This window comes from Oncorhynchus mykiss, chromosome 15, assembly GCF_013265735.2.
Source record: "Oncorhynchus mykiss isolate Arlee chromosome 15, USDA_OmykA_1.1, whole genome shotgun sequence".
Taxonomy (NCBI): domain Eukaryota; kingdom Metazoa; phylum Chordata; class Actinopteri; order Salmoniformes; family Salmonidae; genus Oncorhynchus; species Oncorhynchus mykiss.
Window position 1 is genome coordinate 19,624,452 of NC_048579.1, and position 25,369 is coordinate 19,649,820.

A 25,369-nucleotide genomic window follows, 5' to 3' on the forward strand; every position below is an offset into this window, starting at 1 on the left:
TGGTGGAGTAATGGGGGCCAAATAACAATGCTTGGCTTGTCTGGAATGGATTTCTCAGTCTAAATATGGGCCAGTGGCTTTTGGCCTCTGTGTCGAGTGTTTCAATCACAGGATCTAGGCTACAGTGGAACAAGTCACAGAGCAGCAGCCTATTCAGAGCAAAGCAGAAATAATACGAAGATACCAAGGGACTTTTCTATCAATAGCAGTGTAAAGTCCTTTGGTTGTGCACCTCTAGTACATTTACATTTCAGTAATTTATCAGACGCTCTTATCCAGACTGATTTACAGGAGCAGTTAGGGTTAGGTGCCGTGCTCAAGGGCACATCGGCAGACTTTTCAGGGATTCGAACCGGCGACCTTTCAGTCACAGGCCCAACGCTCTTAACTGCTAGGCTACATGCCGCCGCGTAGTCAAGAGAGTTCAAAAAGACTGCCTTGTGTGTAAGTATACAGTCACTCAGATTACTGCATGGAGACTAATTTACAAGACATGCATGTTTTATGTAAAAGTGGAAAGCAGGACTTGTTTGTGACTCAAGGAGCTGTGTTTTAGCATTGCAACAGCACCAAGGACAGCGCCACAGACTTTGAATAATAGACAGTCAGGCCCAGTTCAACTCCTATACCACTGTTGTAAGCCTATTATTCTCATAACTGAAGGGCTAGTGAATGTCAATCAGCAAGCCTTGTAAGTGTGCTGCTGCTTTGTCATCAGGATAATTCAATCACATTGAAAGAGATATATGCAGTAACTCAGCAATTTTTTTTCTCTTAGTTTTTTTTGCGAAACATTGCCATTCCTTTCCTTGATATAAGCCTATGGCCCTCAAACTCAACTCTGGGCCTCAAAGCCATATCCACTGCATTGTTTCATTGTTCCCCTCTAATCAGGGACAAATTTAGACCTGGGACACCAGGTGTATGCAATTAATGATCAGGTAGAATAGAACACCAGCAGACCTCGTAGGGTCAGAGTTGACTACCCCTGGCCTATGAGTTGAACCATGAGCAGTTTAGAGGAGTTAAAGTCTGATTATATAGAATTCAGGTAGTAACATTTACATTGTAAACAGCAACAACTACTGTATAACGTGTTACTTAAGCAATAAGGCCCGAGGAGATGTGGTATATGGCCAATATGCCACGGCTAAGGGCTGTTCTTAGGCACGAATGAACGCCCTTAGCCGTGGTATATTGGCCATATATCACAAACCCCTGAGGTGCCTTATTGCTATTATAAACTGGTTACCAATGCAATTAGAGCAGTAACAATAAATGTTTTGTCATACCTGTGGTATATGGTCAGATATACCACGGCTGTCAGCCAATTAGCATTCAGAGCTTGAACCACCCAGTTTATAATATACTTTAACCATGTTATTACCACTTTACTCCATGGTAAATGTGAAGTGTTATCAAACATTTTTATAGAGGTTGTATTTAGGTTTTTGGAAGTTGTATTCTCCATTTATAATCATAATACTCTGACAGTGTATAGGCCTGTAGACAGTGTATAGGCCTATATCGATGGATCATAATCTTCACAGTGTGCCTGGCGGCTGTCCTAGATGTTTGAATGACAGCCTTTACGTACTATACTCTGTAATTGTGTGGATCTGTGGATAGTACTGTATCATTCAGTAATATAATGGTGCGATCCTGCTTTAGAGTCCATGGGAGATTCTCTATGATGAGAACGTCTATCAAAGGGAGAAAAAAAACTATTGGAGCTCAGTATGCAGATCAGATCAGTACATGCCTTATTTTAATTGGGATCTAAACTCAATTTCTTTTACCCTTATAATTATTAGAATTTTCTCATCTTAACCAGGTTTCTGTTTGCTCTTAGATGGACCTGATTGAATAATTCATATTTCTCATTAACATTTAAATTTTAGTCACTTAGGAGACACTCTTATCCAGACCGACTTACAGTACAGAGCTGCGTCCAGTATGAAGGAAGTTAGAGTTAGGTTCACGGGCCAATGCTAACTAGCTTAGCACAAATAGTGGAAGTCTTTGGGTACAGCTAGCATACATAAAAATAGTATCCACGAGTTCATCTGACTCTGGGGAAGTAGATAAAGGGCTTCATTGCCAAAATCCCAAACTATCTCTTTAATATCATCAATATTATGCCACATGAGACACTGTTATTACAGTTGCAGGCGTGTTTGTTTTGGCTTCAAAGGGGTAGAGTTGAATGGAAAAACATTCTAGGTTACAGTAGCTGACTCTGTTAATGATACCTCATAAAAAAACTATGTATTTGTAATTGTAATAATATTCTCTTCATTTCAGGAAATAAGTTATCAATGGTTGTGTAGATGTCATATATTAGACTTATTCTTTATTCATGAGCAGTGTTGTTTTGGGTCAATGATTGAGTATAAAGGTCTTTAATCCACCTACCAGGGAGAGCCAAACAATAAGTAACTAGGCTCATCTAAACCGTGTCAGCTGATTGAACCTCTCTCCCATCCAGATCAATGGTTCCCTCAAGACCATTTCTAATCTGCCTTGGGGTTATTTAGTTGGACAAAACAGGTTTCTTCTGTGATAGGCTTTTAGCGCATTGTGACAGACAGAATCAACTCCTTCCAGTGTGTTTGTTCTACTTCACACTTTTGGATGCTTTGTGATGGGGGAACACAGATGTGCTGATAGCTAGCTCCCCCTCTGTTTGTTCCTCCAATTTCCCTAAGGGAGGTCATTCATTGTGGAATTGTGTTCCCTCACTCATGTGGGCTACTGTTGCTTTCCCCCCTCTCCCTGGGTGGTCTGGGTTGAATCCTGGTATTGTGGTTGGTTAAATTGTAGGGCTGTTTGGTAAAGAGGACCAGCTGTGGCATTGAACTGGGTAATTGGCTGGGGGGTCTCTGGACTCTGCCGGTCCACTGCCGGCCCACCGGTTCTATTAGCTGAAGGGGAAGAAAGCAATGCAATCAGATTGAAGGAGACACTGGTTATTTGGGAATAATTCAAGGGAGAACAATAATTGAAGGAAGCAAGCGTAAGATAAGATCTGAAGAGGACTTCTGTCAGTACTAGTGCTGAGCGATTAGTGCTTTTTGAGGTCGTTTCGACTATAAAAAAATATCACTGTTTTCAATTTCTTTGCATTTTGTGGGTTGAATGCTGTAACAACACAGAATAAAACTATTAATAAAAGTCCTATGATGGCAGTGACTGCACATTACTGCTTATCACTTATTAACATAATTTATTCACATTACTTAAATATTTGTTTTAGTCGATGACTTTATTATTTCATTCCAAGCCAACATCTCATCTCTATAGAGCTGCTGCCTATATAGCCTGACAAATTTACTATTTTAGTAGTTCTTCAAAGTAGATTAGGCACTTTTATTACTGCTGAATACCAACAATCAATCGCCTAGATCACGTATTTGTAGGTAGAGAAAGCCCCGCAATGCAACTGCTTTCTATCTCTCTCGCATGCTCCACACAGACCGAGACCTGACAAGTAAGCGGACGTGCAATGGATTATGGTTATTGTAGTTAATTACCACATTTCCTGTGCTAAACTATGTAGAATATTGGCCTGTTGGAAACTATAAACATCTACTATATCGCATAGTTTGGGCTAGATAAGATTTTTCTCCACAGAAACTGAGCATCAAGCTCACAAAAAAACAGAACTAAATGGAATTTAAATAATTGAACTGACGTCAGTTAATTAGTTGTTTAAAAACTGAAAAATAAAAAGCCGAGAAATTATTTAGTGTAGAGGTGCTGACTAATGGCAAATAAACTGTAAGCTATATACTCTACATATAAACTCCCAGTTATTTATTTTGTAAACCACCAACGGTTATGTAGACAATGACAATATTGAGGGGTGTGTCAATTATTAGGTTGATGAGAATGATTTGATTGAAACTGTTAAAAGACAATAGTTTACAACATGTTGAATATATTAGGCTAATGTTATCATATGTCAACATAATTAGATATTGTACATAATATTAGCGTCAACATACTGTACATTATTATTGAATTAAATGCAATATACAGTATATATTTAATTGTTTCCAATTTAATTTTGTTACATGTAATCTTTTGGTTCAACCATAATGCATAATAAGCATTATCAACAGTGGGAACATATTGGGTGTACGCTGATAAGCTGTAGAAAGAATATATGAATTTATCAGACTAGTTGATAAAAAAAGGAGGATTGTTCATAAGACTGAAAACTGAAAAAGAACAGACATTTCAGTTAATCGTTCAGCCCTAGTCTGTACTCTCTGTGCTGTAAATAGAGATAGGAGAAGAAGGGTTCAGATGTAATCTAGTCAGAGGAGAGGAGACTATTCAAAGGTAATACTGTCCATAAAGAGAATGTGTAGTCAGAACTAGAGGACACACTGGGTTCAAATATTGTTTGTTTTCCTTCAGATACTTTGAGCATTTGTTTAAGCCTACCTGAAATGCCAAATAAGCGGGGTTTGCACTTTTGGGCATTTTCCATTTCTCCAGACAAGCTCAATCAAGCGCAATTAAAGAATTTGAACAGAAACAAACACCATTTGAACCCAGGTCTGTCTGACTAGAAGAAAGGCCATTGTTTGATGATATATGCTCTCTAGAAGAGTCCCACAGGTCCACAGACAGACAGTCTTTTGATGAGGACTCCAGATACAGTGTCAGAAAAGGTCAGAGTGGCCATCTTTTTCGACAGCAGTCGGCATTCTGTGTGTAAAAGATACCAGTACACGCATGCATTCTCTGCACAGCTGTGCCCAACCCAACCCATATTGGCATCCTTGCTAATTATAGGCACCAACGGGCGAGAAAGAGACAGATAGAGAGAGAGAAAGGGAGAGAGACCAATAAAGAGAGAGCATCATTCATGATACAATGGTAGCCCAGAAAGACGTTTTCCACTGGGGCTTTAGCAAGAGGCTTGTATGAAAAAGAACATACATCAGTGTTCACCGAAGGTTGAAGAAGCTACGCATTTGTTTTACACTGAACACAACATGTAAAGTGTTGTTCCCATGTTTCATGAGCTGAAATAAAAGATCCCAGAAATGTTCCATGCACACAAAAACCTTATATCTCTCAAATATTGTGGACAAATTTGTTTACATCCCTGTTAGTGTGAATTTCTCCTTTGCCAAGATAATCCATACCACTGACAGGTGTGGCAGATCAATAAAGCTGATTAAACAGCATGATCATTACTCAGGTGCACCTTGTGCTGGGGACAATAAAAGGCCACTCCAAAATGTGCAGTTTTGTCATACAACACTATGCCCAAAGACGTCTCAAGCTTTGAGGGAGCGTGCAATTGGCATGCTGACTGCAGGAATGCCCAACAGAGCTGTTGCCAGATAATTTAATGTTAATTTCTTTACCATAAGCTGCCTCCAATGTCATTTTAGAGAATTTGGCAGTACCTCCAACTGGCCTCATAACCGCAGACCACATGTATGGTGTCATGTGGGCGAGTGGTTTGCTGATGTCAACGTTATGAATTGAGTGCCCCGTGGGGAAGGTGGGGTTATGGTATGGGCAGACATAGGGTTGCAAAGGGTCGAAAACCTTCCGGAAATTTTCCATAGGAATTTAAGCCCTGGAATTTGGGGAATTTTGCTTAAATTCATCAAAAATGTTAGCTTATAACAGTGAAGCTTTTTTTGTGGGATACACATAAGGCAATTCTATGTCTTGTGGCATATTTTGGTAAAACTATCCCCAATTCAATGGAATTGCAACCCTCTGCATGCACAGTGCATTCTTCCTTCACATGTGCAATGCACTCTTCCATCACATGTACAGCTGATTCTCAAGATCTTGCACACTAATGAGATGCTATCGAGCCCACACTACTACACTGTCTGAGCCAAGGACAAAAACATTTTTATGGTAATTTTTCATTACAATACTGGGTGGGGTGAATATATTTTATAAGACATATTATTTTTTGTTAACTAGTAAATAGTAGCCTACAGCAAAGTGTGTTTAAATTGTTTCTAACTTGTCAACAATTTCTGCTAGTTAGTTTTTGCTACCATGTGGGTTTTAGCTTGCTTGGGCCTACTAACTGAGGAGTGTTAATTCACATGTTTTCATAGATGTTTAATTTTAAAACATTTATCTTACAAAGGAGTTATTTAATCTAACTACTTAACTATTTATCTGTACATGAAATTGTATTTGGAATTTCTTTACTCATTTTTTTCTAATGTTTACAGGAAAATGCCACGGCCACTATCTGATGTGTGGAGACATTTCACTGCAGCTAGTGTAGAAGAAAAAGTTGTGTACATTTGCAAATATTGTGCCAAATCATATGTGAAGAAGGCAACAAAGATGCAGAATTATCCGGCAAAGTGCATAAAGTTCCCTCAGCGCTCACAACAAGCAACCTCTGACAAAAGTCCCTCTACTTCTATTTGAGGTGAAAATGATGAATCAGACACTTTATCGATAGCAACAGCTATTGGTCCTCCTGGAATCCAAAGTTTTTTTGACTCAATGGAGGAACGTAGTCAGAGAAATGCTGATGAATGTCTTGCTCGAGCTTTGTATGCAACTGGTTCACCTCTGATGCTCACAGGCAATGTGGATTGGAAGAGATTTCTGAATGTTCTTTGCCCAGCAAACACCCCTCCAACCAGACATGCTTTATCTACTCATTTGCTCGATGCAGAGTTCAACAGAGTTCAAGTGAAGATCAAGCAAATCATAGAGAGAGCAGACTGTATTGCAATCATCTCTGATGGGTGGTCAAATGTTTGTGGGCAAGGAATAATTAACTACATAATCTCCACCCCTCAAACAGTATTCTACAAGAGCACAGACACATAGGACAATAGACACACCGGTCTCTACATTGCAGATGAGCTGAAGGCAGTCATAAATGACCTTGGACTACAGAAGGTATTTGCACTGATGACAGACAATGCTGTGAACATGAAGGCTGCTTGGTCTAAAGTGGAGGAGTCCTACCCTCACATCACACCCATTGGCTGTGCTGCTCATGCATTGAATCCTCCTCAAGGTCATCATGGCACTGAAAACAATGGATACACTCTACAAGAGAGCCAAGGAAATGGTTAGGTATGTGAAGGGTCATCAAGTTATAGCAGCAATCTACCTCACCAAGCAAAGTGAGAAGAATAAGAGCACCACATTGAAGCTGCCCAGCAACACCCGTTGGGGTGGTGTTGTCATCATGTTTGACAGTCTCCTGTAGGGGAAGGTGTCTCTCCAAGAAATGGCTATATCACAGTCTGCCGATATGGACAGCCCCATCAAGAGGATCCTCCTGGATGATGTATTTTGGAAGAGAGTGGTAAGCAGCCTGATACTCCTGAAACCTGGAGCAGTAGCCATTGCACAGATTGCACGCATCTGCACACATCTGTCTGATGTTCAGACTCTGCTTGCAGATGTAAGAGAAGAAATCCGTGCTGCTCTGCACACTTCACTGTTACTCCAAGCAGAGGAAACTGCAGTTCTGAAATACATCAGAAAGCATGAAGACTTCTGCCTGTAGCCCATACACGCTGCAGAGTACATGTTGGACCCCAAGAATGCTGGCAAGAGCATCCTGTCTGGTGCAGAGATTAACAAGGCTTATGGTGTCATCACTACCATGTCTCGCCACCTTGGCCTGGATGAGGGCAAGGTTCTTGGCAGTCTGGCGAAGTACACTTCCAAGCAAGGGCTTTGGGATGGAGATGTGATATGGCAGTCGTGCCAACATATCTCATCAACCACCTGGTGGAAGGGACTTTGTGGATCTGAGGATCTTTCCCCTGTTGCCTCCATCATCCTCCAAATCCCACAAACATCAGCCGCCTCAGAGCGCAACTGGTCCTTGTTTGGGAACACACACACCAGAGCACGCAACAGGCTGACCAAAACAAGGGTTGAAGAATTTGTTGCCATCTGGGCAAATTTGAGGTTTTTTGAGCCTGACAATGACCCATCCTCTACAAGGTTGGAAAGTGACAGTGAAGATGAGGCCTCAGAGTCTGATGTTCAAGAGGTGGACATTGAGGAGGTCCAGGGAGAAGACATGGAAGCCTGAGAGGAAGACAACCAAAGATTTTGTTTCTAGACATTTTAAAGATGTATGTAAAAAACTGTTTTTGGGAGATGCGATGGATTATAGTCAACTCTTCACATGGAATCAGGAATTCCCCAGCATAGCTGTTTAGGCCCCTTCCTTTTTCCAATTTTCACTAACGACATGACACTGACTTTGAGTAAAGCCAGAGTTTCTATGTATGCAGATGACTCAACACTATACACGTCAGCTACTACAGCGACTGAAATGACTGCAACACTCAACAAAGAGCTGCAGTTAGTTTCAGAGTGGGTGGCAAGGAATAAGTTAGTCCTAAATATTTCTAAAACTAAAAGCATTGTATTTGGAACAAAACTAAACACTAAACCTCAACTAAACCTTGTAATACATAATGTGGTAATTGAGCAAGTTGAGATGACTAAACTACTTGGCGTAACACTAGATTGTGACAACTGTCATGGTCAAAACATATTGATGCAGTAGTAGCTAAGATGGGGAGAAGTCTGTCTATAATAAAGCGATGCTCTGCCTTCTTAACAACACTATCAACAAGTCAGGTCCTACAGGCCCTAGTTTTGTCGCACCTTGACTACTGTTCAATCGTGTGGTCAGGTGCCACAAAAAAGGACTTTGGAAAATTGCAATTGGCTCAGAACAGGGCAGTATGGCTGGCCCTTGGATGAACACAGAGCTAATATTAATAAAATGCATGTCAATCTCTCATGGCTGAAAGTGGAGGAGAGATTGACTTCATCACTACTTTTATTCATGAGAGGTATTGACATGTTGAATGCACCAAGTTGTCTGTCTAAACTACTGGCACACAGCTCGGACACCCATGCATACCCCACAAGACATGCCACAAGAGGTCTCTTCACAGTCCCCAAGTCCAGAACAGACTATGGGAGGCACACAGTACTACATAGAGCCATGACTACATGGAACTCATGCACATACACACACACACACACACACACACACACACACACACACACACACACACACACACACCCACACTAACATACACACACACACTAACATACACACTATACATACACATGGATTTAGTACTGTAGATATGTGGTAGTGGTGGAGTAGGGGCCTGAGGGCACACAGTGTGTTGTGAAATCTGTGAATGTATTGTAATGTTTTAAAATGGTATAACCTGCCTTAATTTTGATGGACCCCAGGAAGTATAACTGCTGCTTTGGCAGCAGCAAATGGGATCAATAATAAATACAAAAATACAAACTCTTCTAATTTAAGTTCAATTCGTAACTAAATTGTTTTTTAAATTTCTATTGGAAGGATTTAATCATTTGCAATTATGTCTACTTATGATAAGGTAAAAGGTTTATGTTTCTGTCTCCATATGATATGGTAAATATATCCAATGCAAAAAACATCTACATTTAAATGGTATTAATATTAATTTGCATATATTTCCGTTAATTCCCATGTATTCCCATTAATTCCCATTAATTCCCACAGAAAGTTTCCACCTCAGAATATTCCCCAAAATGTCCAACCGTAGGCAGACATACTGTAAGCTACGGAAAACTAACACAATTGCATTGTGATCCTGAGATCCTGAGGCCCATTGTCGCAAGGATCTGTACACAATTCCTGAAAGCTGAAAATGACTGATTTCCTTATATGAACTGTAACTCGTTTATATTTTTGTTCAGTATGGATGACATGTTATTTTTTGTGGAACTACTGGCCTTTATCTCTGTGGTGAAATCCTGTTTTCTCTTGAATTCCCACCCTTGCTTCATTGGTCATGAAAGTTGATTAATTCTGGTTGAAATATCAGCTCCTTTGTCAAGTACATTTTTACTCCTTTTTTCTGATAAATAAATAACCTTCAGATGATGGCTTGAATAATTCAGATTTCTGCTTACTAGGAACGTAGAGAAATGCAAATTTGTCTCATGATTTTTCAAGCGAAAATCCAGAACAATTACAACATTTGAGGATTATAATTTCCTTGTATCAGTATGGCTAGAAAGGATTTCCTGACCTTCATGGGATCTTTCTTGTTTGTTCTGTTTTCTCTGCTGCTTTAATATTAGTCCAACAGAAGACTGCTTTGCTGGCCTAAATTGGGCTGCAGTTTACTGGTGTTCCTGCTGTTTAGCCTGGACTATCTTTAATGTTGCCATAGTAACTACCGCAACAATGGCCACCTTTGTGTCTTTTTTTGGGGCTCCTTTTGTCAAGGTGTTTTGCAGAGCATGGACAATAGTGATAATATTTTTTGAAAATGTGATGCACAGTAGGCTACAGATGTAGGATTTTAGGAAGTATGAATTATTATGTGGAAATATGAATTATTATGTGGATTATAATTAATGGGCATTTTTGTAAGTGTTGATACATTTTTCGTAAGGGAAAATCAAGTCTGACATAGTGGAAATTACAAACTTCAGAAGTATTTTTAAACCTCAAATGCACTACAAGTTATCCTGCAACAGGGTGATCAAATTAAGATCCTACATCTGTACACTTATAATGTAATCTCTTTAGAAATATTATAGTAGGCTACACTGTCCTGCGAATGTTCCGCAAAATCATCCCGCATTTGGGTATTTTAAATGTGGTCAACCTACTTCCATTAAACCTAGTAATAAATTACCAGAAAGTCCTTGCACAGCAGAAAAGCATGTTTTGCAGTTGACTTGAAACTGTAAAGTAAACATTCTTTACTTTGATTGAATAGGGTTCCTTCACTCTCAGAAAAAAAGGGTTCTAAAAGGGTTCTGCTGCTGTCCCCATAGGAGAAACCTTTTTGGTTCCAGGTAGCACTCTTTTGGGTTTCATGTAGAACCCTCTGTGGAAAGGGTTCTACATGGAACCCAAAAGAGTTCTACATTGAACCAAAAGGGTTCTACCTGAAACCAAAAGGGGTTCTTCAAAGGGTTCTCCTATGGGGACAGCCAAATAACCATTTTTGGTACTAGATAGCACCTATCTAACAGTGTTCACTCTGTGTGCCTGATTTCATCCCTGAACCGCAATAGAAGTAAAGAGACATGGGGGAAATAAAATCCTACGTTAGAGGATTGGGACACGTCCCATTTCTCTCTCTCCAGGGGTCAGTGGGGCTGTCTCAGAATATTTCTCAATATCCCCTTTGGTGGAGTGCTCGGAGCAGCTCCCATCAGTACCTATCAGCCTCTGAGAAGCAGAGCATGCTGTGGGATATTTTTTGCTCACTGAAAGAAACGAGAGGAAACTCAGCCGTTGCCTTCTTCCTGTTTGCTACACATTTGTTTGATGTGGTGTAAAACGCAATTGAGATGAGAATGTCCTGATCTTTTGTAAGCTTTAATCTTCTCTATCTCAAACTCGCTCAAGCGTTATCTCGCTCGCTAGCCCCTCCCTCTCTTGTTTGATTGCATTATTCTTTTATATCTGGGCTGTAGTGTCTTTCGTCCTCTTTGACCCCGGACGTTTTTAGTCTCTGTAAAGCAAAGTCAACTCTCTGTGTTCCAAACAAAGCTAGAATCACCCTGAGGCAGAGGCAAACATCAAACAAGCTTGACAGGAGAGAGAGATGATTATGGCTCACTGCTTTATCGGAGTGATGCTGATGTCAGTTAGTCTGCTGACGTGCTGTCAACCTGTTCAATAGACCGACCAGCTTGAACCAATAAGTGCTCAGAGTCATTCCCAATTCAAACACCAGATTAAAATGATTGAAATCAACAACATAGCATTTATATGAACCAGAATTCCCTGACTACATCAGAGATGTTCTGTAGAGTCACTGGCTGTAGCCTCACAGGGCTTCCCTGGTGGTGAAGCAGTATTGAGTCTATCCGGGCCTGGATGAGTTAACCAGCCAGTGACCCATTAGTAGGAAAGCAAAGGCTAGCTTTTTCAAACAGAAATTTGCATTCTGAAGCACAAACTCCAAAATGTTCTGGGACACAGTAAAGTCCATGGAGAATAAGAGAACCTCCTCCCAGCTGCCCACTGCACTGAGGCTAGGAAACACTCTCACCACCGATAAATCCACAATAATTGAGAATTTCAATAAGCATTTTTCTACGGCTGGCCATGCTTTCCACCTGGCCACCCCTACCCTGGTCAACAGCCCTGCACCCCCCACAGAAACTTGCCCAAGACGCCCCCATTTCTCCTACACCCAAATCCAGATAGCTGATGTTCTGAAAAAGCTGCAAAATCTAGACCCCTACAAGTCAACAGGGCTAGAGAATCTGGACCCTCTCTTTCTAAAATGATCTGCCGAAATTGTTGCAACCCCTATTACTAGCCTGTTCAACCTCTCTTTTGTATCGTCTGAGATCCCCAAAGATTGGAAAGCTGCCGCGGTCATCCCCCTCTTCAAAGGGGGAGACACTCTAGACCCAAACTGCTACAGTCCTATATCTATCCTACCCTGCCTTTCTAAGGTCTTCGAAAGCCAACTTAACAAACAGATCACCGACTATTTTGAATCCCACTGTACCTTCTCCGCTATGCAATCTGGTTTCCGAGCTGGTAATGGGTGCACCTCAGCCACGCTCAAGGTCCTAAACGATATCATAACCGCCATCGATAAGAGACAATACTGTGCAGAGGTATTCATCAACCTGGCCAAGGCTTTCGACTCTGTCAGTCACCACATTCTTATCGGCAGACTCAACAGCCTTGGTTTCTCAAATGACTGGTTCACCAACTACTTCTCAGACAGAGTTCAGTGTGTAAAATCTGAGGGACTGTCCGTACCTCTGGCAGTCTCTATGGGGGTGCCACAGGGTTCAATTCTCAGGCCGACTATTTTCTCTGTGTACATCAATGATGTCACTCTTGCTGCAGGTGATTCCCTGATCCACCTCTACGCAGACGACACCATTCTGTATAATTCTGGCCCTTCTTTGGACACTGTGTTAACTAACATCCAGACAAGCTTCAGTGCAATACAACTCTCCTTCCATGGCCTCCAACTGCTCTTAAATGCTAGTAATACTAAATGCATGCTCTTCAACCGATTTCTGCCCGCACCTGCCCGCCTGTCCAGCATCACTACTCTGGACGGTTCTGACTTAGAATATGTGGACAACTACAAATACCTAGGTGTCTGGTTAGACTGTAAACCCTCCTTCCAGACTCGCATTAAGCATCTCCAATCCAAAATTAAATCTTGAATCGGCTTCCTATATCGAAACAAAGCATCCTTCACTCATGCTGTCAAACATACCCTCGAAAAAGACTGACTATCCTGCCGATCCTCGACTTCATGCGATGTCATTTTCAAAATAGCCTCCAACACTCTACCCAGCAAATTGGATGCAGTCTATCACAGTGCCATTCGTTTTGTCACTAACGCCCCATATACTACCCACCACTGCGACCTGTATGATCTCGTTCACTGGCCCTCGCTTCATATTCGTCGCCAAACCCACTGACTCCAGGTCATCTATAAGTCTTTGCTAGGTAAAGCCCCGCCTTATCTCAGCTCACTGGTCACCATAGCAGCACCCACCTGTTGCACGCGCTCCAGCAGGTATATGTCACTCGTCACCTCCAAAGCCAACTCCTCCTTTGGCCACCTTTCCTTCCAGTTCTCTGCTGCCAATGACTGGAACGAATTGCAAGAATCACTAAAGCTGGAGACTCACATCTCCCTCACTAACTTTAAGCACCAGCTGTCAGAGCAGTTCACAGATCACTGCACCTGTACATATCCCATCTGTAAATAGCCCATCCAACTACCTCATCCCTATACTGTTATTTATTTTTGCTACTTTGCACCCCAGTATATCTACTTGCACATTCATCTTCTGCACATCTTTCATTCCAGTGTTTAATTGCTAAATGCTATTTATTGCCTTACCTCCCTTATCTTACCTCATTTGCACACACTGTGTATAGACTTTTTTCTATTGTGTTATTGACTGTATGTTTGTTTATTCCATGTATTATTCTGTGTTGTTGTTTGTGTTGCACTGCTTTGCTTTATCTTGGCCAGGTCGCAGTTGTAAATGAGAACTTGTTCTCAACTGGCCTACCTGGTTAAATAAAGGTGATATAAAAAAATAAAGAAAAAAGTCACGCACACCGACACACACACACACTAATATTTGTAATTTCAGCCTGGAAGGTTGTGTTTAGTCAGCTCATTCCATTCATGGTCTCTATGTCACAGACTCACCACTAATCCTACAGCAGATGAATAATACAGACTCATCACTACTCCTACAGCAGATGAATAATACAGACTCATCACTACTCCTACAGCAGATGAATAATACAGACTCATCACTACTCCTACAGCAGATGAATAATACAGACTCATCACTACTCCTACAGCAGATTAATAATACAGACTCATCACTACTCCTACAGCAGATTAATAATACAGACTCATCACTACTCCTACAGCAGATGAATAGAATTATGGTGGTGTAGCGCGGGGGGTTTGGGGAAGGGGGCGACAGGTGCTTGACTCTTGACTTTATTTATTGCTAGTCGATCACTCTCTCCTCATCCAAGCTTCTCCACAATCTATGCTCCTATTCTGTTTTCAGTTGGTATCATTGGTAGGGGCTTGTGTGCGTAATATATTTCTCATATGTCCTTTCTCAGCTCACAATTGTAGCGAAGGAGTTAAATGTGTTTAACTGACAGTATGTCAACTAATTATAAACCCTTTATAAAGTAAAAAATTATGTTCCAATCTCCAATTTCACCCGTCCAATATCACTTTTGGCGAGATAATATTCCCCATCTGCACATATGAACAGGCCACATTTGGGAGCGGTTCATTTCAAAATCTAATGCCCTTGTTGTGTGGCTGTAAATGTTATTAGCGTTTATCCGCTCACAGTCTTTTTACCTCTTTGAATTCTCCCCTGGCATTTAGTTTACACCTTGACTTTTTGCCTGGCCAATTTACTATTTCTGTCATCTTTAGAGGTAAAACATATGCGTATTGTTGTCAAGAAAATACACATTCTTTCACTATATGTAAATGTCGATAGATAATACAATATTTGCAGTCAACGTTAAGTTAACGAAGCTAAGGTTATGCAAGTCAGGGAAATATTGTTTCTAGTAAAAGGTTATAATAATTTACCATTATGCTATAATTTTTCTGATTACCTCCACACTGGCAGGTAATATGGCATCTTTTTACAAATTGATGCTAATGCATTCTGACAAGAATCTTTGCATTATGATGATGAATTTGCATTAGGCCTACATAGGGCTGCTGCAGTGACCGTATTACCGCCACACCTCATTAGTAGCCTACCAAATGTGCTAACTGCCTGGTACTCAGCACTCTATTGTCCCTCTAATTACTTTGACATATTCGAAAATGGAATCAAACACTTCATGAGCTCATGTTGCGCAACATTTCCATAGGCTATGCACTTGGTGAGAAAACAGAGTGATGGCCTCTACTGAATAGGCTAGGCCTATTATATTTATTTCGCAACTTTCCTAATATTAAGCACATTGCTTATCTTTACAACAGGAGTATAGCCTACCTGGCTGGCATGAAAATGATCACGGGAAAAGCGTCCTCCATCTGCTATTTAAGTGCATAGATGACATGTATTTTTCCCCCACTGCCACTGTTTCAATACAGGTGCATGATAATGGTCCATTCTAAATCACAGCAAATTTCACACACATATTATTTTGTATATGTAAAGACAAGATTAAATCAAGAATAGTCTGATGGGTGACAATATTATATATTATCACTTGTGAATGATGCCCAGTATAAGAAACAGACTTTTTCAAATCATAGTTGCACACATCAAGTAGCCTAGCCTATAGGTCTATATGTTTTGATAAGGTTTATATCACAACTAAAGTGGCCAAAAAACATATTTAAATGACGCACATTAATTTGCTTTACAAGGGGTTTAGAGCCTAACTGGCATGCATAAACAGTTTCGTGGCTTTCATGTTTAGGGAAGATCATTTTCACCATAAAAATGCACTTTTATAATAATCGCATTTGTAGTCCCTTTTGATAATGGTGTTTTCCCGCTAATGGAACATTCCTGTTTATAATAGCCTACTGCCATGTGCTTATAATGTGAAGAAATGGCCTAGTAGCTTATTAACATTTGAAGCTAAAATAACGATTTCTTTGTTAACCGCTCAACACAGAATAGCCGCATGTGCGCACTCCCTCAAATCGTTTGGAGAAAATATTTATATTTTATTCAGCTTTGTTCAATTGTATTCTTCATACTATTAAATAATATAAAATAATGCAACAGAATTCTAAGCACATCTTGTCTGCTAAATGAGGACAACTCAGAGTATGCTATTCTGTTCTTCTGAAATAGTCTACATTTTCTTTATATCATCCTTCTTTAGACCTGTCTAAAATAAATCATGGATTTATTGTGATGGTGTAGATGATATTACATGGATTTATTGTGATGGTGTAGACGATATTACATGGATTTATTGTGATGGTGTAGACGATATTACATGGATTTATTGTGATGGTGTAGACGATATTACATGGATTTATTGTGATGGTGTAGATGATATTACATGGATTTATTGTGATGGTGTAGACGATATTACATGGATTTATTAGACTTTTTAAAATGGAAATGTTCCAAAGGTCTGCATCAGTGTCTTGTAGGCTGTGTGGAAGCCAGGAGATGCTAAATATGTTTATGTTAATTAACGGTCAATTACCGTGAGACCGACATTTATTTGCTTGACAATCACCAGCTGATGAAATTTCGTGACCGCCACAGCCCTCTTTTTTTGTATTTTGTTCATTATGCAGACACATACTCCTATCGTAGTTAGTCTACATCCCTTCCCTTCCAGCTTTTACATCCGCTTTTTCCTGAAGCTCGGATATGGAAAATCATTTTGGAGATTGGTGTTGACGTTTTTATTGCTTATATTTATGGTTTTCATGGCAACAGGGTCCGGTCCTCATAGCTGGGCTCCTCCAATCCGTCACCTCTTTGGTTGGAATAAACGGATGGAGAGCTTATAGTGTGTCTGACAACCTTCTGCCTGGTCAGCAGTGCACACTGACCTATATTACAGATTGTAGATTAAACCAAGAGAAGGTTCCACAGGCTTACGGCCCACAGAGCCCATTCCAAACCCAGCTAGGATAAACCCGTTGTTGAATGAGGAAGAATGAAATACTCTCAAAAGTGTTTCTCTAGGGGATGTGTATCTGGTGGACCTCACAGAGTCTTTGTATTATCTGTATTCATCGCAACGCTGAGCATTAATTGAATTAAAGCATTATGGAATGAACGCAGTGAGTTCAACGGCAGTTCATGATGTGTTGCTGAGGGCATGTTTTTGCAAGATGTTCAAACAACTTAAGTGCGACTTTGACTTAGTTTCTGAGGGAGAAAGCAGTAAAGAACATAACTCTTAACTGGCCGTTACAGTAGTAGCTGATTGGGTGTGGTACATATTTGAACCCTGCATACTCTGACTGCCATGGGCCTTAGTGGCCACGTGTGGGTAGGGGTGTCATGGCACCTGTCTACGTGCATGTGTGTGCATGCCTCAGCATGTTTACGTTTAATATGTCTGTGTGTGTTTGCCCATATTTTTGTGCATTAGTGTGTGTGTGTGTGCACATGTGTGTCTATGTGTGTGATACTGGAAACCCTGCACCATGTGTGTGTAGACCTGAAGGGGTAAATGAGCCCAGTCCCATGTTGTGGGTAAACACTGGTGATACAGTATAAATAGCCCTAAAGCTCTGACCACCCTGCCACAGCCCACTGTTAGTGCGTGTGTGAGCGTACGTGCGTGTGTGAAAGCCACACTTCCCCAGCCAAACACTTCCAGCTATGCTGGCTAAAGTTCACATACTAACGTTGCCCTTTCCTTACTACTAAGATTTATTACAGATTCATTACAGCATGGATACATCTTACTGACATTAATACATATTCATTGTGATTATTTTGGAGTTAGCACATGGGAATTATTAAATGGTAATAGGTTGTTTATAAGGTGTCAGATGATAAGCGAATGAACTGTAATGGAGTGTAGAGTGTAGTTTTCTTTACAGAATAAAGACACATTTGATATTTTTTACTGACTTTGTCCTTTCAGACAGCTGAATATATTGAAGTGGTTGTACCATTATAGTGTGTTCTCAGGGGAACCCATATACACAACATTATAAGTCCTTATGGTTTGTCAATGGAAAAGGGGGCCATTATCATGCATATCAAAAATATAGTACTGTAAATTGTACTGCACTGTTGTAGTTACCAGTTACACCTCGATTCATTTAAATTTGAAAGACACTTGGTGGACACTGATGGACTGTCACAATGAGACATTGAGGTATATTAATGCTGGGGCGAGTGTGACGTGTCTCACAACTCTTCACTGATTTAATCTGAGTTGAATCACTGCTGTCTCAAGGAAGCTTATTATATAGAGAAGTACTGTAGTGTCACCTCTGTTTCAACCTTGAAGCTATGTAAAATACATTAGTAGTCAAATCAATGTTGACTTTCACATTACAAGAGCTTCTTATCATGGCTGTTGTCCTAGATATGTTTGGCGTCGGCAGTGAGAAGGTGTACTTCATTGCTATGCAGGTTATTCTTGATTGATTCCAGAATAACACATATATGGATCTCTTCCTCAGATTGACGGTGTGGTGGTTGGAAATATGATTATGTCTGCATTGCAGAAAGTATTCAGGGTACAGATTATTATAGCATTTCATTTTCAATTTGTTAGATTTCAGTTGTATCTTGAAATGTGGCCATGTATTAGAGCATGTGTTGCAACTGTTGTCTTGTGTTGAATTTTTTATTTTTTTGTCTCAGTCGAAATTCTTCCATCTTCTTTTGTGTGTATTTATTTGCTGTGTTGTAGGGTGAATCGTCATGACGACAGAACCAAATTCAGAGTCCAGCGCGGACCAGCAGGAGGCCAGTGCGGTTCCACTCCTGGAGGCGGACTCTTTCCCCCCGGCCGCCGCCCACAGCACGCCTGTCAGGAAGAAGCAGGTAAGCCACACCCACAAAAAATAGCACCGTCATAGAGTTTCTAAACCCAGAGGTGCAACATCGGGAGACTTCCGGGAACGGTTGTGAAGCAAGCCAAGTAGACACGGCCAGGGTTTGTGAAGTTAATGAGACAAGTGAAAATTATTCCTTATTTGTAAATTTTCTCTAAATTTAAAGGCACAACCTAGATTCGAGTCAATGACTTAAGTAGTCAAACATGTTATTACTCCAACCTCATGAAAGTGACAATCCAAATCTAAAACATTTGCATTTTCATCAAAAACACTTTATATCGAAGGAGTGCCTTTGATTTAACGGCCTGCACATGCGCAGTCCGGCACAAGACGGCCGTTAGACCTGATGACCTGTTTCTGAGCTTGAGCTTAGCTAGCCAGCGTTGCTATGACATCGCCTACAAGCATGATCGTGTATTTCTATTGGAGAAACCTATCTTCATACTGTACTGTCTTTGGCACCGTCATCCTCATTTAGCCTATACAGTAAATGACGTGGGAATAGGCTTTAAATGTCTGAATTTGAAACATTTGATACATATCAAACAGCCACAGTAGTACTATTCAGGTTCATAATAAACAAGTGTCCAAATAATTTCTCCTTAAAGGGATACTTCTGGATTTTGGCAAAACAAACTTTATCTACAGCATCATGACTGGTTGTGTTCAAGCCCCATTAAAAAGTAATTTATTTTTCCCATTTAAATAATGTATTTATTATTAGGATCATCAAAAAAATTGCTCCCCCTCCCGAATGTCATGATGTAATTCACACTCTGACGCAAAGACATAAAAATAGAAAGTTAATCTGAGTAGATACAGGGCTTCATTGCCAAAATCCAGAAGTATAACTTTAACATTTCCGTCACATTCATCCGGCCCACCAACTATTTATTCCACTTGACCATTCGTGTCACAACCTGTTGAGTCCAAAACAACACATTATCATAATCAACACACTTTAACATTCTCATCACAGTGCTATGTTAAAACCTGTGCCCCCCTTGTCCAGAAGGGCGAGAGAGCGGAGGGAGGCGTGGTCCCACAGGAGAATCAGCTTGAGCCATCGCAGGTGGAGGAGGACAGGACCTCACACAGGTCGTCCACCAGTAAGCTGTCCAGGTCTCCCGGTGGAGGCCGGAGCGTCCGCAGCTACAAGACCATGCAGTGCAAGGTCAACCTGCTTGATGGCTCCGACTACACCTGTGTGGTGGAGGTGGGTGGAGGGGGTCACCGCTTGGGGTTGAGGGGAGTTTTGCAGGTAGGTGGGTTAACGTGCGTGTAGGGATGGGTTGGTGTGTGCGTGTGCGTGTGTGTGTGTTGCAGAGTTCACCAGGGATCAGAGGGGGCAGGACATGTATTTATCAAAGTTAGTCTCACTGACTTATAATTTCTTTCTCAAGTCATACTTTGTGGGGTTGGCTCAAAGTTGTCTTGAAATTGTTTTTTTATCAAGCTGAATTGATGACGTCTCATTCTACAAAGTCACCTCTGTCTACATGAATTGAGTGGACATTAATGGTCTTATTCTACTGGAAGACTAACGCTGACAATATAGGTTAGCAAGCTTATCTATATGCATGGCTCTTCCTTTATTTCCTGTATTATCTGATCTTAACATAATTAAAGACTATGGAAGCTTGCCCCAATGGAATTCACTCTGCTTTTAACATTATTGTAATAAACTCCCCTTAGACCTAATACTTGGCTGTATACATTGAAAAACACCCCATCCCCCACTGGCGCATAATCAGACAGTTTTTTGGCCAACACCGGCGTTTTCCCTCTAAGCAGACATCCATCACTCTGTATAAATCTGTCCATTCCTACACATTTACTGCTTTGTCTCCACAAAAAACAGAGGTTCTGTTCTTCAGCTTCTAGCCAACTCTGTCGACCAACTACTGGAGAGAAACCAATCTATTAGTGCAGTTTGAGCCCCAGGCTGGATATGGCCAGATTAGTCGGTACATTCAATGGAAAAAGATAAAGCATTGTGGCCGGTTGGCGCGGTCGTTTGCTGGTCGCTCTGTGTAGGTGGCCATGGGAAAGCGACACTGCGAAGAGAGGGGTGTGGCTCCGGGCTAAACATGTTGCAGTGATTATTGACTGGCTCTTTCCCTGGCAGAGAGGACAGAGGAGAGATAGGGGGGGAGAAAGGTGGATAAGAGAGGGGAGGAGAGCGATGAGGGAGGAGAGGACAGAAAAGGAAGAGAGTGGATAAGGCAGGGGAGGAGAGATATGGTAATGTTTTGGGGGATAGAGGTTAGGAGTGAGGGGATAGAGGTCAGGAGAGTGGGGAAAGGAGAGGTAGAGAGGAGAGTGGAAAGGCTTGAGGGGAGAAGGGAGATGGATACACTCGGTGGAAAAAAGGGTTCCAAAAGGGTTCTTTGGTTGTCCTTTTTGGTTCCACATAGAACAAATGTCGGTTCCATGTAGACCCCTCTGGGAAAAGTGTCTACATGAAACCCAAAAGGGTTCTACCTGGAACCAAAAGGGTTCTGCCTGGAACCAAAAAGGGTTCTCCTATGGCGACAACCGAATAACCCTTTTAGATTGTAGATAGTACCTTTAGAGAGAGGTGAGAGAGGGGCAAGAAGTTTACTGAGGGGATAAAAAGAGAGAAGCGGGTGATAGCGTGACATCCCCTCCTCTCTCACAGTGACATGCACAGTGTCACGTCTGTCACAGGCCACTCCGCTCCTGGGTCACATGGTCTGAATCATCAATGTCGCTCTAACCTCCCAAGTCACCTCTACAACATTCCACTTAACTACCCATCAGCCCCATCAATGTCACAACAACACTCCTATAGTGAATCCAAATCCCCCCCTCGCCCCTACCGACTTCCTCGGATGGCCCTCCGTTGTTACGTGTTGCTGACAGAACTCTGAGAACGACTTCCAGTGTGAGTGGCGATGGGATCAATAAACCCATCAACTTCAGGACACACTCGTTAAATAGTTTTTAAAAAGCATGAAAATCAAATGAACAAATCCCCCCTGTTGTTTTACAAGATATAAACTCAGTAACAGTTCAACATTTAATTTGGGAGGTATTTCATCTGTTAGCTAATACATGTGGCGTATAATTAGGCACGCCTCTCCATTCTTTAGTAGAAAACTGCGCCAACTCCATAGATATTGCGGTGCGTGTCGGGATAGTACTTCACTCTGAAGCCTTGCTGGCTTGGCCGAAGTGGCTATCGGAAGGTCTAATTAGCCCCTAAACCCTCGATCATTTTCGGTCCCTCAGCTTTGGGACACGTGTGCAATTGGCGGAGGCGCACGGGAGCGAGCAAATGGAGGGCCAAGGAGAAGGGAGTGATTTGAGATTGAGCCCTAGTAATGGATGTAGCGCGGTAGAGGAGCTAGGGAAGTGGAAACACCTTTATCTCTCCATCTCTGTTTGTCCTCATTGTTCAGGAGCTACATTCTTTGTTTGGATGTTGTTTGGGTCACTCAGACAGTGAGTGACATCGCTGAAGTGCTCCTGGTGATTGGAAGGGGAAATTAAGGCTGTAGAGATTATCCTCTTTAGCGTTAGCTGTTAGCTGCCCATGGCTAATGCACATAGTTTATATGGTTCCTATTATTACTGGGTGTTTAATAAGGTTGTGGTGGTTAAGTGGTACCCCAAGTAGAGGTCGACCGATTATGATTTTCAATGCCGATACCGATTATTGGAGGACAAAAAAAGCCAATACCGAATAATCTGACAATTTTTTTACATTTATTTGTAATAATGACATTTACAACAATACTGAATGAACACTTATTTTAACTTAATATAATACATCAATGAAATCAATTTAGCCTCAAATAAATAATGAAACATGTTAAATTTGGTTTAAATAATGCAAAAACAAAGTGTTGGAGAAGAAAGTAAAAGTGCAATATGTGCCATGTAAGAAAGCTAACGTTTAAGTTCCTTGCTCAGAACATGAGAACATATGAAAGCTGGTGGTTCCTTTTAACATGAGTCTTCAATATTCCCAGGTAAGAAGTTTTAGGTTGTAGGTATTATAGGAATTATAGCACTATTTATTTCTATACCATTTGTATTTCATATACCTTTGACTATTGGATGTATTGCCAGTGTAACACTATAGCTTCCGTACCTCTCCTCGCTCATACCTGGGCTCGGACCAGGAACACAACGACAACAGCCACCCTTGAAGCAGTGTTACCCATGCAAAGCAAGGGGAACAACTACTCCAAGTCTCAGAGCGAGTGACGTTTGAAACGCTATTAGCGCACACCCCGCTAACTAGCTAGCCATTTCACATCACATCGTTACACCAGCCTAATCTTGGGAGTTGATAGTCTTGAAGTCATAAACTGCAGGGCAGCCATGGCCATGGGCAAAACGCACAAAAGTGCTGTTTGAATTAATGCTTATGAGCCTGCTGGTGCCTACCATCGCTCAGTCAGACTGCTCTATCATAGACTTAATTATAACATTTATTTATTTATTTTATTTTACCTTTATTTAACCAGGCAAGTCAGTTAAGAACAAATTCTTATTTTCAATGACGGCCTGGGAACAGTGGGTTAACTGCCTGTTCAGGGGCAGAACGACAGATTTGTACCTTGTCAGCTCGGGGGTTTGAACTCGCAACCTTCCGGTTACTAGTCCAACGCTCTAACCACTAGGCTACCCTGCCGCCCCAACATAATGACACACAGAAATGCGAGCCTTAGTTCATTAATATGGTTGAATCCAGAAACTATCATCTCGAAAACAAGACGTTTATTCTTTCAGTGAAATACGGAACCGTTCCGTATTTCATCTAACGGGTGGCATCCATCAGTCTAAATATTCCTGTTACATTGCACAACCTTCAATGTTATGTCATAATTACGTAAAATTCTGGCAAATTAGTTTGCAATGAGCCAGGCGGCCCAAACTGTTGCATATACCTTGACTCTGCGTGCAATGAACGCAAGAGAAGTGACACAGTTTCACCTGGTTAATATTGCCTGCTAACCTGGATTTCTTTTAGCTAAATATGCAGGTTTAAAAATATATACTTCTGTGTATTGATTTTAAGAAAGGCATTGGTGTTTATGGTTAGGTACACGTTGGAGCAACGACAGTCCTTTTTCGCGAATGTGCACTGCATCGATTATATGCAACGCAGGACACGCTAGATAAACTAGTAATATCATCAACCATGTGTAGTTATAACTAGCGATTATGATTGATTAAGTTCAATTCTAGCTAGCAACTTACCTTGGCTTCTTACTGCATTCGCGTAACAGGCGGGCTCCTCGTGAGGCAGGTGGTTAGAGTGTTGGACTAGTTAACCGCAAGGTTGCAAGATTGAATCCCTGAGCTGACAAGGTAAAAATCTGTCGTTCTGCCCCTGAACAAGACAGTTAACCCACCGTTCCTAGGCCGTCATTGAAAATAAGGATGTGTTCTTAACTGACTTGCCTAGTTAAATAAAGATGAAATAAAGGTGTAAATAAATAAATAAAAACGGCCAAATCGGTGTCCAAAAATACCGATTTCCGATTGTTATGAAAACTTGAAATTGGCCCTAATTAATCGGCCATTCCGATTAATCGGTCGACCTTTAACCCCAAGAGGTCGTACGACCTGGGAAATCGCGTGACTGCATTTCACAGTAAATCACGGAGATGAGCATTTTCCTCATTTATACAGTACAGTCGGAAAGTATTTACAACCCTTTGTCTTTTTCTACATTTTGTTACGTTACAGACTTATTCTAAAATGGATTACATCGTTTGTCTTTTTCTCATCAATCGACACACAATACCCCATAATGACAGAGCAAAAACAGGTTTTTAGAAATGTTTGCAAAACCGGAAATGTCACATTTACATAAGTATTCAGACCCTTTACTCAGTACTTTGTTGAAGTACCTTTGGCAGCGATTACAGCCTCAAGCCTTCTTGGGTATGACGCTACAAGCTTGGCACACCTGTATTTGGGGAGTTTCTCACATTCTTTTCTACAGATCCTCTCAAGCTCTGTCAGGTTGGATGGGGAGCGTTGCTGCGCTGCTATTTTCAGGTCTCTCCAGAGATGTTCGATTGGGTTCAAGTCCAGGCTCTGGCTGGGCCACTCAAAGACATTCAGAGACTTGTCCCGAAGCCACTCCTGCGTTGTCTTGGCTGTGTGCTTAAGGTCATTGTCCTGTTGGAAGGTGAACCTTTTCCCCAGTCTGAGGTCCTGAGTGCTCTGGAGCAGGTTTTCATCAAGGATCTCTCTGTACTTTGCTCCGTTCATCTTTCCCTTGATCCTGACTAGTCTCC

At 41.3% G+C, this 25,369-nt stretch overlaps 1 protein-coding gene across 19 annotated transcripts in view; it reads left to right on the forward strand.

The window, feature by feature from the left end:
• Positions 1-25,369, forward strand: part of epb41l3a (erythrocyte membrane protein band 4.1-like 3a) — an 81,827-nt gene that overhangs the window by 26,168 nt on the left and 30,290 nt on the right. For 17 of the 19 annotated variants that reach the window (XM_036943997.1, XM_036944006.1, XM_036944008.1 and 14 more), the window contains exons 2-3: positions 18,959-19,071; positions 20,098-20,301. In XM_036943997.1, coding sequence (XP_036799892.1) covers positions 20,248-20,301 — 54 coding nt within the window. In that variant the 5' untranslated portion in view covers positions 18,959-19,071; positions 20,098-20,247. Of the gene's footprint in view, positions 1-18,937; positions 19,072-20,097; positions 20,302-25,369 lie in introns of all 19 variants that reach the window. The other 2 variants (XM_036944005.1, XM_036944004.1) reach the window with 1 other exon arrangement.